At 44.6% G+C, this 16,514-nt stretch overlaps 1 protein-coding gene across 12 annotated transcripts in view; it reads right to left on the reverse strand.

Annotated features, from left to right (window-relative positions):
• The window catches only part of LOC147634812 (Alkaline-phosphatase-like family protein), a 50,668-nt gene extending 38,383 nt beyond the window's left edge, over nucleotides 1-12,285 (reverse strand). For 11 of the 12 annotated variants that reach the window (XR_015266802.1, XR_015266807.1, XR_015266805.1 and 8 more), the window contains exons 1-4: nucleotides 12,099-12,285; nucleotides 11,886-12,012; nucleotides 11,675-11,753; nucleotides 7,661-7,705 (exon numbers count right to left, since the gene is read on the reverse strand). Coding sequence is in view for 5 of the 12 variants with exons in the window: in XM_086803994.1 (XP_086660120.1) it covers nucleotides 7,661-7,705; nucleotides 11,675-11,753; nucleotides 11,886-12,010 (249 nt within the window). In the remaining 7 variants the exon portion in view is untranslated. Of the gene's footprint in view, nucleotides 1-7,660; nucleotides 7,706-11,356; nucleotides 11,474-11,674; nucleotides 11,754-11,885; nucleotides 12,013-12,098 lie in introns of those variants that run through there. The other variant, XM_086803996.1, reaches the window with a different exon arrangement.
• Between the last annotated feature and the right edge of the window lie 4,229 nt (nucleotides 12,286-16,514).

Genomic DNA, 16,514 nt, shown 5'->3' on the forward strand with positions numbered 1-16,514 from the left:
CATTGCATGAACTTACCAAGAAAAGGACTATGTTTAAATGGTCAAAATCTGAAATTAATGCTTTCCTTAAGGTCAAGAGTGCCATTACATTGGGACCAGTTTTGGTCATTCCTAATTTACAAAAGCCATTCAATGTTGAATGTCATCCATGTGGCAATTGCTAGGAGCTGTCCTAAATCAAGAACGACATGTCATGTTGTATATGTGAGTAAAAAGTTTCACTTTTTTTTTGAAGATTATCTTACTTTTACTCAAGTCGGTTTCTCTAAGCTTTAAGTGTGTAAATTATCAGCATGAGTTGAGAGGGCAAATCTTTCCATCCAGTGGAAGAACTTGATAGTGATATTCATGAAGCCCTACACCAATCTCAACCAAGACCTTTCCAAGGCGAAGGAACCTCGAGTTAAGTTCATTTGGCTTCCATGATTGTCGACATGATCCTATGTTCTTTGGAGCCGGGACATTTCTCTTTGGATGCATTCTATACCACTTAGGGTGTATGGTATTTGATTATGTGGCATGCTATTCGGATACATATGTGGCGCAACCTACTGCAACGCTGACAAATCAAAGAGAGAACTAGGGTTTTCTTTCAAAATTGGGATTTCCGAGACAAGCATCATCTATGCACCCATGCATACAAATCCCCCCTTTCTCCCCCTACTCTCAGAATCCACATGAATCCTATCTTGCCAACAAAACTTTAAAGTACCTACTTCTTGCAAGTTGCAGATCAAAACACAAATAGGGTGGCCGAGAGATACCTTGCTTGGGCGACTTTGAAAAACACAAACGACATGCTAACCCTACTTTTTTCCTACATCCGCAATTGGATTAACTCTGATACCAACTGTAAGGGACTCCTCCCAAGGATCACCTAATACACAGGCATAAACAAGATTAGTACAAACAAAGAAGGGTGCAAGCAAGCTCACCACCCAACGTAGGTTCGCATCCGCAAACCTCCCCCAAGCCAAGGGCTAAGGTTCCACTCCAACGAGTTGCCAGCCAACACTGGCGTCCCATACCACCAGCGCCTGCGCGACAGGGGCGCTCGGCAAGACTACCCGTGATCCGCCATGTCCATGGCAGGAGTAAGCCTCTTAGTCCAGGTCCAAACCTTAATGAATCAATTATAATCCAAGACTCACTTATATAGTGCTTATTGTTGTTATAAATAGCAGTCCAATCATATATAGTGCTTATTACTGCTATAAATAGCAATCTGATCATAAATAGCCAATAACCTTGGATTTATTAAATCTGAACCTTAGTCACCTGAATCCGTCTGCTTTTCCTAATCCCACGGCTCTCCTAGTGAAAGTATGCACACGCAGAAGCAATCGACATATAGAACGTGTTAGAATAAGTGCATCTCAATGTTATTTGGGTTGTGCCTATTTATTGGGCATTTATCTATTTTCTCCTTGTGTTATGAGTCGTGAGCAGGTCGGCTTGTGCCAGAGGCAGTCGGCCAGGTTCACATCTCCACTATATAAGGAGGCTCCCCATTATTCATTTCATCATCCAATCCCATGCACATTGTTCAACACTTCTACTGTCTATTGCTATTGTAAAGCTGATTGCTATTATAAAAGGTGATTTTGTCCAACAAGCTCTCTCTACTCTCTCTCTTGTTCAGTTTATGCTTCCGCCTGTGCATTCTCCAACATGGTATCATTCGCTTAGGTTCAGGCTACTCCACATTTCTGCAATCTGCTCGCCGTTTTCTTCATATGTGCCTTGCGTTTTCTTCCATAGCTTCTCCCGGCTACTGATCAGTGATAGCAGTTGCTGCGTTTTCTGTATACCCGGCTGCGTTTTCTGGTCCAACCACCCTCTTGCTGTCGACCAGTCCTCAAGGCTACGTTTTGTTCTTTGGGAAGCCCTTTTGGGAGAAGAAAGAGGACCATGAAGTGTGCAGTACTTTACTGTACTGCAAGTTTGGCAATCAGATTTTTGTTTCGGGCGCATTTTAGGGGCCATTCGCGCAGTTTTCAATTTTCTATACACAACTTTGGGGAGCGGATTTGCATTGTTCTTCATCGGATTCTGTAGTAGTTTTGACAGATCTACTACATACGGGTGTGCAGATACACAAGAAAGTATCAACGGACACTCACCACGCCGAATCTTATCTCTAATGTTAGCAACGTTATTAGCAGCGACATTAGTTACATTAAAGGAGCACTCAACACTTTGCAAGTTGCGTGATTACTTGCTTGGGTATTATCCAAAATGGCAGATAGTGATGTATTTCCGATGTTATCTACTGAGTATAAGCTTGATGAGACCAACTACCCGTTATGGTCCTATATGATGCGACATGGATTGGTAGCCAAAGGCCTATGGAAAGTTGTGGTTGGTATTGAGAAACATCTTGGTTTTTTGGCTGCGTTTTCTGCTTCAGCGTCTGTTTATGGTGAGTTTCTTGCATGTGGTGTTGCTAGACAAGTGGCTCTACATCTTCTTCTTCCTCCACGAGTCCCTGCCCTTCCAATAGCAGGTTTCTGGTGGTTCTAGGACTGTTTTGCTCCTGTCCACCCTCTTTCTCTCTCAGATTTGAGAGGGGGCTTATTGGTTCTAGAGCCTTGCTTCATTGGAAAGCACTCAAGGAGTTTTGGAGTGCTGAGATTTGTGTTCTTTGTTGTTGTGCATATGGCTCCCTCCCTGTACAAACAAGGATGACAAGTTGAATGGAACCAACTATGCCCATTGGAAGCTGCAAATGCGGATCTGGTTCATCCACAAGGGTTTGTGGGATATTGTTATGGATAGTGAGAAAAAGCCCGAGCGTCCTCAAAAGTCTAGGAGGTGGACTTAGGATCAAGAGGATGAATTCCTTGCGGAATTACAAGACTGGGAGAATTGGGATTCAAAGGCGCATTCAATGCTTGTGCGGACCATCACACAGGAGGTCTCATTGGCCGTGCAAACTCTCACCAGTGCTCATCAGGTATAGTCTAAATTGGAGGATCTCTTTGCTCGAAATTTGTCGATGAGGGCAATTACTTTGCAAGGGCAACCCTACGGTTTGTTATTTCCTACAAAGGCAATTCTATGCAATCATTCCTCATGTAGTTCTATACAATCGTTCCTCATGAAGGCCAAGGTTATCCATGACCAGTTACTAGAAATGGGTGTAGCTTTGTCCTCTACTCAGCTGGCTACACTTATCCTCACCAAGATTCTCCCAGAGTATGATGTGGTTTCTCAAGCTTTACGGTGCCAGGTCACAACCACTCAGTTGGATTTTGATGATCTTAGCTCCCTACTCTTGGAGGAAGAGTCCGTCCTCATTTCTCAGGGTAAGATAAAGGTGTCTCTTAACAATTTTGATCAGGCACTTACTTCAGTTCAAAAGAAAGGTCGGAATCGCTACTTCTCTTGTGGAAAGAGAGGATATCTGTCCAAGTATTGTTTGTCTACAAAGAAGGACAAGACCAAGGGCAAGTCTTCATCTCAGAAAAAGGGCTAAGACACGAGAAACGACGGAGATACAAATTCCTCTAGTAACACATCTAGGACTCCCAGGGCGCTTCTGGCTCAGGAGGACCCAGATGGTGTACTTCTCTAGTATACATGCAGTTCCCCCCATGTACTTCCAGCCAGAGGAGGCTTGTGAGCGAGAGAGGGGACTGATTGCAGCTCCACTTAGTGGTGCATGGGAACCATGATTCGGAGTTCCAAGCATTAGACATCTGGCAGGACATGGTTATCTTTGGTGTAGCAGAAATTATGAAATGGATCTATTCCGAGTTCATTGTTCGAGGCTTTTGGGACGTGATGTGTTTTCCGTCCACTGTTGGGGATTATGGGCGCAGTGTGTCCAGCAACTCATCATCTATTCTTGGAGTTCACTGCACACTCGTGTGGGAATTCATAGCCAAGCAAAGTTCCTTGTTGTTCGTGGTGGCATTTTGTTTCGAGGAAACAGATTGGAGAGTGCTCTCTCCGAGGTGATTCCAATATTCGCAGTGTTGGAGAGTCCATGGTTGCATCTTCATCAACTTATCTTCTTCACTCTCTTACACGCTATGAGCTGCAAAGGGGGTGTTAGAATTAGTGCATCTCAATGTTATTTGGGATGTGCCTATTTATTGGGCATTTATCTATTTTCTCCTTGTGTTATGAGTCGTGAGTAGGTCGGCCTGTTCCAGAGGCAGTCAGCCAAGTTCACATCTCCACTATATAAGAAGCCTCTCCATTATTCTCTTCATCATCCAATCCCTTGCACATTGTTCAAAACTTCTGGTGGCTATTGCCATTGTAAAGTTGATTGCTGTTATAAAAGGTGATTTTGTCCACAAGCTCTCTCTACTCTCTCTCTTGTTCAGTTTATGCTTCCACCTATGCATTCTCCAACAGAGAGTCAAAGAGAGGGAGAGAGTGTAGGCAATGATCAAGTTCTATTATCATAGCATGAGATTTACAAGGGGTAGTACAAAAGCCATTAGATGGGCTTCAAAACATATGTGCTCGGATTGAGTGGTTACAACAAGTGAGAGGGGAGGCCTTTATATAAGGAGGCCTTGAAGCTGGCCGACTGCCATGAACTGGCCAACAGCAGCCAATGACCTGGAAAATCAGCCACGACTCATAAAAAGGAGATAAAATACATGTTTGCCCAATATAAGGTCAAGATCCCACACACAGAGATGCATAAAATTCTAACACCCCCTCTACAACTCATAGTGTGCAAAAGTCGGAAGAAGAAAACTGATGAAGAAGATGTGCCGATGGACACCCCAATACCGACGGGATACACCACGGATGGTGCACCTGCCAACCTGTCTCTTCAAAACACAATGCCACCCTCATTAACAAAGAAATCTGCTTGGCTCCGAATTCCCACACCAGCGTTCAATGAACTCCATTCACCCCAACAGTGGACTATGAACACATCACGTCTGAGAAAACCTCGAACAATGAACTTGGAACACATCAAGTCCATAGCTTCTGCTACACCAAGCAATAAATCTGGAGCACAACCGATCCATGGCTATCAAAATTGACCTTTACCTGCCAAATTTTTCATGCTTGGAACTTTGACTCACGGGTCCCATGCACCAGAAATGAGCGGCTGGACAGCCCCCTCTCTTGCCCAGACGCCTCCTCTAGCTAGAAGCACACGGGGGAAAACTATCTATATAACTAGAGACGAACACCAACCTGGTTCTCCCAAGCCGGAAGCGCCCTGGGAGCCCTAGATGAGTCACTAGAAGTATCTGTATCATTGTCCTGTGTCATGTGTCATGTCTTTGCCCTTCTTTTGGGATGAAAACTTGCCCTTGCCCTTGTCCTTGTTCTTGGACAAGCAGTCCTTAGACAAGTGTCATGTCTTCCCACATGAGTATACTAGCAATGACTCCAAATCTCCTCCTGCATGGATGCTAATGCATGATCCGGATCACGAGACAAAACCTTTAACTTACCCTGTGTCATGAGGACTGATTCCTCTTCCAATAGGAGGGAGCTTAGGTCATCAGAATCCAAAAGATTCGAAGTGACCTGGCATAGCAAAGCTCTAGCGACCCTGTGTCCCATCAAGCTTGTCTTCCTGTGTTGTAGACGGGGGAGCCATACCATCAAGCTTGTCTTCCTGTGTTGTAGACGGGGGAGCCATATCCACACCAAAAGAACACCACTGCTGCAAGAAAACTACCTGAAAACCTCCGATCTCACCACTCCAAGACTTCCCTCAAGCATATCCACTGGATAAGAGCACGAGGACCAATCAGCCCCCTCAGAAAACTGAGGAAAGAAGGGGCTGAACAGCAGCAAAACAGTCCACAAAACACCTCCGGGAAACACCCAGCCGAGGGAGGGAAAGCCAGGGAAGAAGAGGAACCATCGAAGCCACTTGTCGGGCTGCACCACACACAAAGAAATCACCTTTCACTGCTGTCCAAGCTGTTAAAAACAGCCCACCGATCACCAATGCAGCCCCAACCAGATTGCACTTGGACTCCGCGAGGAAAAACGCAGGGCAGGAGCACCAGAACAGAAAACGCTTGATGAAGGGGCAATATAGCAGAAAACACAGCCTCGAGAAGAAAACGCAGCCACTTGTAGCTTGCTCCTTGACAACTAGCCGGACGCTTTGCAGCAGGGACAGCCCACAGAAGAAGCGCTCATGTGGAAGACACTTCGGAAAAGAAAACCACAGCCACTTGTTGAAAAATGCAGCAGCACTTCTTGCTCCAAAAAAAACGCAGATGAGAGAGGAAGGGGCTCCCCGAGAGGTGGAAAGCCAGGACCTAGACATCTGATACCGTGTGAAAGTATGCACAGGTGTAAGCGATCAACGTATAGAAAGTAGAGAGAATCATAGAGAGGGAGAGAGGGTAGGCAATGATCAAGTTCTATCATCATAGTATGAGATTTACAAGCGGTAGTACAGCAGCCATGAGATGGGCTTCAGAACATATGTGCTCGGATTGAGTGGTTACAACGAGTGAGAGGGGAGGCCTTTATATAAGGAGGCCCTGAAGCTGGCCGACTGCCATGAACTGGCCAACAGCAGCCCATGACCTGAGGCCTTGGGCGGGGATCGGGGGCGTCCTTTGGGCCTGACGCTGAGGGCAGGATCGAGCAAGGTGACCCATCTGCTTGCATATGAAGCACTGGCCGGGGAGACTAGCATACTTTCCCCGCTAAAGAATCGGGTCGCCTTGGAGGCTCGGGAGTGCAATAACCTACGGAAGATCCTTTGGGGAGGCAATGTAGACTTTGATGGACGAGATGCCCACTTACCTAGCCACAACTGATGCGGCCATCTGCGGGGGTGGCTGCGGGAACACCAAAACCTACCCTATCGATCGTCCAATCAATTGAATCAGTGGGTGATACGCTTTCTGCAGGCCGGGGAAGCAGACTGTCACAGGGAAACCAGCGGGTACACTTGCGAGGGGGTCAGATGTAGGGTCGAAGCCATGGTGCCATCTTACGAAAAACACCTAAGCGCTACATATCGCAACGGGACTTTGCTGCATCACACGACCAACGCTTGCGGGTGAATCAACCTCCACATGAGAATAGCCAAGCCCAAGAAAATGGATGTCGGTGATTTTGGTGGGCTCGCCGATGAGGACTGCTTGGAGAAAATCCCGAATTTGTCCGCACGTTGGTGGCTCCCTACAATCTTGCAAACCAAAGAAGAGTCTGCGAGGGAGAATTTTGTCAAAGCTAAGAGCTACAGGTCCACCTCTGAAAATAGGCAAGGGATGGCGGCCTCAGCTGGGGACGACAGAGCCTGCCATGAAGTCCTCCTGGAAGGTGAAGACCAGAAGTGCCTACTCTTGCCAATGAAGAACAACCCAGAAGCTAACACCTGCTTGCAGAATGACGGGCAACGGAAGAGGGAGAGCTAGAGAGGAGCGGGGAGTGCAGAATCGGGAGGTGGCAGAGAGGCGAAAGGGCACACATAGGAAAGAGCACGGAAGGCCAGGGGGCGTCTGTAGACCATCTAGGTGTCATACAACCCATGTGTTGTGTATGGAAGTAGCATTGTATCCTTTGATCAGTTGCAGTCCTCATCAATACAAGATACGCTCACACATTTTATGCATTGATTAATCTATGTAACATCTCTCGTTGCCTATAAACAAGGCAAAGTACTTGTTTCAAATTGAAAGCAAAAAAAGGAGGGGACAATTACCATGAGGACAACACGATTGTACTGAGGACGCATCTCAAGCTTCTCCTGCCACAATTTTGCCAAGATTAGAATATCAGCAAATAAGCCATTTATCCCAAAAAAAAAATTCATAAACTTGTTAGCATCTATAGAGATAGATGATGAAGTCGTCTGCATTGTCATGGCTACCTAGGAGCAGGTTAAAGGGCATGTATACAAGGCATCAGGTATCTTTCAGGAGCTACGTACCCAAAGAGGCACCACCTCCCTCGGGAAGGAGGTCCCACCATAGGTAACAGCAAGTATGACACTTTACCACAGGAGACCAACACCCACATACAAAGGATGCCATTTGTCCCCTAGTTTGTTTGGATAACACATACATGACATACTATTGGACATACCTTCACAGGATCAATAAGCAGGCTTGACAGCAGTACACGAGGCCTAGGCACGCAGCAGGAAAAATGCCGGCCAGACCGGCAGATCATGCAGCCTGGGCAGCACCAGCCCACCCCTGCTCTTATGACAAGGTCTGGGTTTAAATTTTATCTTATCGTTATTCTGGAGCTTTACAATCTGCAGTGCAAGTCTACATGTGATCTGGGAGAGCTGGAATCCGATCTGCTACTGTGGCGATGGACGGGGAGCTGTGGTGGACTCAGCTCCTATGAAGATCTCTAAGTTGCAAAACAGAAGATCCTGCAGTGAACACTCCTTGCAAATTGCCTATGGCTAATCTTTGGGGGGCCAGGCGAACTCAGCTCCTATGAGTTGCAAAAGAGGGGCAGAACTGAAGATCCTGCGGTAAACTCTCCTTGCAAGTTGCCTAAGGCATTCTTTGGGGGGCAAGGCAAGGCTTGAAGCTTTGTCAGATAGCCAGGCTCTTCTGCAAGAGGTCAACTGAGACAGTCTCAACAGACACCCCTCTTGCTCTTCATTTGACTTGATCTGGCATTAAGCATGCACATCTCGCAACATCAAATCAAAATTTTTAAGAACTTTTCTGCATAACTCAACCAAGTTACATTAAAATCCACAAAATTCAATTTTTAGATTTTCAATGTAACTCGACCGAGTTACATGGATACCCAACCAGTGAGCAACATGTGTTAATCTTGACAAAAAACGAAAAAAATAATTTCAAATTTCCATGTAACTCGATTGAGTTACATGGAAATCCAATCGACGAATAACACGTGTATGATGAATGTAAAAATAATTTCAAATATTCTATGTAACTCGACCCTTGGCAAACAAGATGCGGTGATGTGCCGAGGGACCAGACATCAACATCCAGTGTCCATCCTTATGAAACTCTACAAGCATGTTTTTGGAGGGGGTTCGTTTGATGAAGACCCTTCTGAAGACATCATCGAGAACTCTTTGGTTGACTTGCTGAAATTTCTTACGGTGGTGGATAACAGCCGTGTGGTCTTGCTCACCGCCGTGAGGAGCAAGAAAAACATAGTCACAGGGGACGGAGGGGACGGACCCTTGGAATGGGGGGACGCCGTCCCGGGAACATTGTGGGATGGGGACGGACGGACGTCCCCAGCTGGGCGTCCCTCACAAGGGACGGCGTTCCGGGGACGGATCCAGGAGGGGACGGTTGTGGGGGACGGCTGCATGGGAATGCCTGCAGGGAACTGTTTGGGCAATGGTCACATTTTTGACCTTTTTTTTTGGCCGTTTTGGGAGAGGCTTTTCATGGGCCTTTAGCCTTGGCCCATAGGCCTTGAGCCTTTGAGGCTTTGGGCCTTGGCCTCTCTCTTGCCTCCCTCCCTATAGGAAGACACACACACACTTACTCCCTCTCACACTTCAAGCTTTAGCTTCACACACACCACTCTCTCTCCCCCTCAAGCGGCAAGCCTCAAGGACCAAGGTCTCAAGTTTCAAGCTCTCACACAAGCAAGCTGTAGCCTCTCAAGACACACTCTCCCTCACACTCTCTCAAGCTTCACACACACACACACCCACCCATCCTCACACTCAAGTTCTCCCTCAACTTTCAAGGCTCAAGCCTCACTCACTCTCTCTCTCTCTCTCTCTCTCTCTCTCTCTCTCTCTCTCTCTCTCTCAAGCTATCAAGTGACAAGGAGGCATCCATCATCCATGGCATCCTCCTCGTGGCAGTGGCTCTTCAAGTTCCAACTACCCGTAGAAGGACGACGGGATGGACATGGTGGGATGAGGTCAATCACACCCCATCCCCTCATGGAGGTGGTGCACAGCCATGGACATGCAAGCTTTGCCTGTATAGGCGAGTGGGTGGTACTGACAAAGTAATTTTTAAGTGCCGTTCCTACCCCCATCCCCGTTCCCTACATATGGCCGTCCCCCGTCCCGTCCCCGTCCCCGTCCCCCGAGAATGATCTTTCGGCGCCTTGTGCAGAGGAAGAAACGAGCCTATCTGGCTAAGCTAGAGGAGGAAAACTACCAACTCTTCCTGGGGAAGGATAGCAAGAGGGCATGGAAGATGTTTCAGGAGAGACAGCCTGGTACTCCGATTACTGCACCTGAGGCATCGCATACCTATGCTAGAGAGCTATATGATGCACCAGGACAGCCCCCCACCCCCCCTCCACTGGGAGCTAGACCGGCTAGCAGCACCTTTTTTACTATGCGGATGGTGCTAGATGCGATAGACAGGTTACAGAATGGAAAGGCACACGATCATGATGGGCTAGTTGGAGAGCACTTCTCATATGCACGAGACACTTTGGCTCCGCTCATCGTACATGTGTTTAATCGTGCCATTTGTGAGGGTTTCCCGACAAGCTGGACAGAGTATATCATTGTACCACTCTTTAAGAGTGGGGACCCCATGGTACCAGGCAACTACAGGACGATCATGATTGGTCATTACTTGGCCAAACTATATGGCTCTGTATTGGAGTCGGAGCTGAGCCGATGGGCAGAGAGGCATGGTCATCGAGCACATGGACAGGCTGGCTTCAGGAGAGGATTTACTACCTTGGATCACATACTGACACTTCGGGCACTTATTGAAGAGGGCAGGGAACAGAAGAGAAGGATATATTGCTGCTTTGTGGACTTCCGCAAAGCCTTTGATACCGTACCATGTGCCAGGCTTATGCACAGATTGCATGACATTGAGGTACCCGAGGATATGCAGTGGGGGATATATGCTTTGTATGAGTCTATGATAGGCAAAGTCCGACTATCTGATAGGGTGACCAACACGATAGGGGTGAAGCAGGGATGCCCGCTATCGCCCACCCTCTTTGGACTGTACATTGATGTGGTCTCTGATTATGTAGACAGATTGGGAGGCCCAGGGGTATGCCTGGCAGGGGTGTTGATAGCCATCTTGTTATATGCTGATGATATTGTTCTAATCTCAGACTCTCCGGAGGGATTACAGAGACACCTAATATGGATCAGATGTTGCAACAAGTTCAGGAAGAGATACAAAAGGGTCAAACAAAGCAGGGTCGAGAAGCTAATAAGCATCACCATGAGCACGATGCGGAAGGTGGAGACAAATGCACATGTTGCACTCCTTACAAGATTCCGTGGCCATTATAAGCACAAAGTGACTGAATATCAGTACAAGAGGTGTGTGGCACTGTGCCTCTTTACTTGCGGAGACATGGAGAGACCCCTTTGACAGCACACTTGCAACTGAGAAGATATGGCCCATACACTCCTCGTTTCTTTCGATTGGCCACTGCAGGGTAAGAAACTAACCCACAAGATCGCCCACAAAGAGCTCCATCAAGGCCCAGGCCCACACCTATAGGACTTGTCTCCGGAACTCTCTTGCACTCCAGCATCTTGCAGACCCAGGATTCATGGTCCAGCACTCAAAGAAGATCATAGAGATCCTGGAGGAATCCCCAGCAACACCCAGCCAGGGCCAACACAAATAGAAAAGGAACACTAATAAGCCAGGCACAAAGAGAGACTTGCTCAAACAAATTGAGCTGCTATTCTTTTATCTGCATTGATTTATTATTTATGATTGATCGTTGATGCAAATTATGAACCAATGCAACAAAGCTATACCTGAAATTGGGTTACTCCTTCAAAGGTTGAAATGTGTTGCAAATCTTCAGAGCATGCAGGATTTAAGCTCTCAATGCCACTGCATAGACACAAGCATACTTGCAAATCATTACACACAATCCTGAATTTTGAAGCAAGCGCCTACCTCTTGTACAACGAGGAAGTTATAACCACTTATGTTCTAGATAAATAAACATGTGTCTCCCCCAACCTGATACCCTTAAGTGCGGGCTTCACTGGGAAAAAGCCCAACACAAAAAGGATGAGCCCCATGCTTTGAAGCAACATGGCTAAAATACTGATCGCTGCCCACTTCTTAAGTGTGATTTCTGCCATTGCTGAGCACAAATACCTGGTCAGTTTCCTTACAATTGTTGCAGCTTCATGTTATAAAAGCATTTACCAAATACTACACAGAAATTACATGAGATTTTTTTTGATCCGGTCACATAGAAAGATCACTTTTGCTTTGGCACATCCCGTCCTCTTGAACTGCTACATTCGCTGAAACCCCAAATGATTGGTAATCCGACCGTGATTATGAAGGTCTCCAGCGCCTCGAAAAACCGAGGTCGTGAAAGGCAAGTTTTGAGAATTGGCCTAGATAGTAAGGGTGTAAAAAAGTTTTTAAATTTTATATACATAATATGTATTTCTTTTTATATTAGGTCTAAAAAGCTTTTTTTTTACCAATAATATTATTTATATTAACTTTTCAAAAACTGGCATACATCACCCCCAAAGACTCAACTCTCTACTCTTTTTTAACCTCATTCAAGATTTTACTCTTTCTAAAAAGCTTTTTTTAATGAAATATAATTATATTTATATAAACTATTCAACCACATATACGATAGTCCACCTTTTCCAATTCCCTAAGGTCAGTTCAGATGTCATCAAGAACCTAGTACAACTCTTCACTATTTAACAATCCACAGATCTGGTCCCACCTCTCATCCTCCCACACAAAAGATGATTGATCCCAACTGATGTGATAACCCAACTGCAAGCCAACCACCACCACAGACTCAGTGGTGAACCCCTTAGGAGTCTACTCCTCCATAGCCTCTTTCTTGTTGCATATCTTCACATCAAGCCTTCTTCCAATTGGATTCTCTATCACTGCTAGGAAAGTATATGCAGGTTGTTTCTCCTTCAGATACCACCTTTGTGTTTTAGGCCCAAACTTTGGCAATCCAACTCTGCTATTTCTAGCTGACACCAACTCCTTCAAATCTTTCCCTACATATACCTACCACTCACACCTAACCAAGGTCTAAAAAGTTTAAGTATAATAACGGTTGGAGAGAGTCCAATAACCTACCTAGTACCTACATGGTCAAGTCTAAAAAATTACTAGCATGGTCACCTGGCAATAAGTAAGGATTGAGAATTATGAGTTTCTCCTTCTTCTTCTTCTATTTTCTTCTATTGAACTAAATTCTTGCTTGATTCCTAACACCACCTTTAGCGTAACTCTTTTTGGGTCTTTTCATGAGGTCTTATTCCATTCCTAGTCGCACATGAAAACTCCTTTTGGTTCTTTATAGCTTTATTTAAAAAATCTATATATATGAGTACGGTCTTCAATTTTGCTAGCCTTTCTTTGAAAAAATCCTCCCCACATACACTAGCTATGGATCTTTTCTTGGAAACTTCCGTGGTCTTGGTTGGAGTATCAAAAATTGCATCTCAAGTCTTCTCTAGGGTCTACTTAGCTCTTCGTAACACCACCTTTTGTAAACTTATTGAGGTGCTTGGGTATATCAAGCTTCTTCTCATTCTTCTCTTGGCTTGAAGTTGAGGATCTGGCACATGAGGATGCAAGATGTTGGCAATCTTATCATACCACCTTCACCAATAAGTGACCTTCAATGATCTATTAATAAGGAGAGCCTTATCATATTTTTGGAATGATTTGTACCATAGAATAGCCTCTCCTTGAGAACTTAGAGTTAAGGGAGGATGTTACCACGCAAGAGACCTTGAAGTTGAAGATAACTAATAGTAGGCAGGACCTCTTGGAGGACAATCCCCTTTAACTTTGAGCATGTGCAAATTGAGCCTATGCTATTGCCTCAACAACCACCAGCAAGTAAAGAAGATATCCCACTCACACCATAGAACAAGAGCTTTAAGAACATCAATAGTTGATGATGTATATTTATGAGAAGCATAAAGAGTTGGAAGAAATAAAACAATGTGGTCATAGCTAGAACTACCTACTAGGAGTAGTCAAACTATTGGCCAGTAAGGTGTGTGGGAAGTGCCTACAACCAGCCATTAACCTAGCTATGGATCAATCTACATAAGAAGAGCCATCTCTTTTGGATAGCCACTAGTAACTGCAAGACCCTGAAGAGTTGAAACTCCACATTGGACACCATAGCCCAAGAAAAGAGGAAGAGACATGAAATCTAGTTTTTGGGAAACATTGATTGCACTTGACTTCGCTGGAATTGAGTGTAGGATTTTATCAAGAAACAAATTTACACCATAGCACGTGTGGTTAATCAACGACCCTGCCGCTTGTGGAGACTTTGTGGGAAGAGCTTCAAAGACAAATGACTATGACTAGAGTAAGAGAGAGACTATATATGAATGAGAAAAATGACCATAACTAGAGTAAGAGAGATTCTTTTGAGAGTGGTAGAAGCAAGAGTAAGAGAGACTCCTCTGACAGTGGCAAAATGAGGATGCATACCATAACTTCACAGCTCTGCATAATAACGATACCACGAGTGGTTGGAACAAGAATTACAGTTCTTCCGCCTATTGATGATGTGATGACTGTGATAGTAAGATCAATGATAGGAACCCCAAGAGGTAGAGTAGCTATAATTATTTCACCATGAGTATACTATGGAATGCTAAAAGGTGGGATATATTATTCCACCATGAGTGCCAATTTCTCCATACTATGGAATGCCATAGGGTGGGATATATTATTCCACCATGAGTACCAATTGCTTTATACTATGGAGGTGGGCATGTGGCAGAAGAAGTTGTAGGAGGTCCAAGGGATCAGGAAACCAATTCAAGCTAGCTCAAGTGACTAAATTAACCAAGCAATTCAGGGAGAAACTGGGTAACCCACCTTCAAAATGTAATAACGGCTAGACATACATTTACCACCGTGACCTAAAAAGCAATACCTTCTCATCCACTTATCATCATATGTGTGTTTCTGAACTTCCTTAAGAAATTGGATTATAATGTTATTCTAGGCCTACAAGTGTACCTCAGGAAGGTGGCCAAATATTGAAGGTTGATCTTAAAACATGGAAGACACACCCTATGGGTGGAGGATTGTTTGGAGATCAATCTAATATAATATATTGAACATTTTTTGGTCAAGTTTATTAATCATGTCATGAATATTGATAATCATGTTACATATGCCTTGCTTTTCCAAAGCTTGATTTTTGTGAAAACTCAATGGAACCATAATGTAATTAGGCACAAAGTATCTTGAGTTGGGATCGGCCATAAACTTGCCTACAACTTCAACCAACTTAAAAAGTGCCACAAATAATTCCTTTGGGACTTATATTATATGGACTGCTACCACCCAATTGTGATGGTCACCATCTTCGGTGTGAAAGAGGAACCCTTTGGCTAGAGTTTCCTTGAGAAAGTACCCTAGAGAGATAAAGACACTCATTTACCTTGAAACTAGCCATGAGAATCCACCTACCAAGTTATGGAAAGATTCTCCTCTTAGGAAATACCTTAGAGATACAAAGGATGCTCACTGATCTTGAAACTAGCTGTAACAATGTCATGGGAAACATAAATATCCTTAGAATAACCATAGTTTGAACCTACCAACTCTCATGTGTGAAGTGGAAGAGGTAGTAAGGTTAGACGCTTAGGGTGTTGTATACAAATTCTATACACTATATCTAACCCTTTGCAATGCAATTTTCACATAGGTTCTACATGTACAATCAAAGAATATGCTATCCTTGAAGCTAGGTGAGTAAAACACATATTGTTTTCACCTAATTAACAATATGATTATAATGTAGTTTCCTATAGGTAATGTAATCATGCTCATTAGAGAGGAATACTTCTGATAGCATAGATAACTAGTAAGTAATCTACTAGCATTCCTTAGCTAATGAACAAAAAGGAAGCAAAGATATGGATAGGACAGTTGAAACAATGTTCCATTATCCAAATCATGACAATCAAAACATGGCTTTATTATAGTATGAGTATGAGGCGTGCACATACCTTGCATACCAATTGAGAGAGGAGTGCCATGGGAAGCTTCAGCCACTTTGATCTATTAGGCCCCTAATGCCTAAGAGCTTTCTCGGCCCATGGGCAATTCACGTCACTGAACTTTGACAACAATGATTGTAGATTGGCAAGGCCCATACGCTGCATCATAAATATATCATATGCCATCGTGTTTGGTACATGAATGGTAGTGATCCTGGAAATTTGTTATGCATAATAAATAAGGTATATGATGACATATAAGATGTTTGTTCATTTCAATTAAAAAAAACAAGATACAATCCACTTACTTGTTTATCATGTGTAGCACCAACAGGAACTCAGATTCATCCTCCTCAAGGAATTGGACCACTCTACAAATCACCTTTGGAACCTCGTCTCTTTCAACTCGAGTTGTTTTTTCCCATTCATGCCATGCTTTGAGTTGATGGTTGCCATCCTAGACAACAAACATCTTCCCAAACATGTGTTGCCATCCTTCCGTCTACTCTAGTATCGTTAGCAAACTTTGCTGACAATGATAGGTCGTGACCGACTGCACTTCGACAACCGAATGGAAGGGGCTCTTGGCTAGGGAAACCCTCAGAGACAA

This window comes from Cibotium barometz, chromosome 10 (genome assembly GCF_041138505.1).
Source record: "Cibotium barometz isolate CiBa-2024 chromosome 10, ASM4113850v1, whole genome shotgun sequence".
In the NCBI taxonomy this organism is placed as follows: domain Eukaryota; kingdom Viridiplantae; phylum Streptophyta; class Polypodiopsida; order Cyatheales; family Cibotiaceae; genus Cibotium; species Cibotium barometz.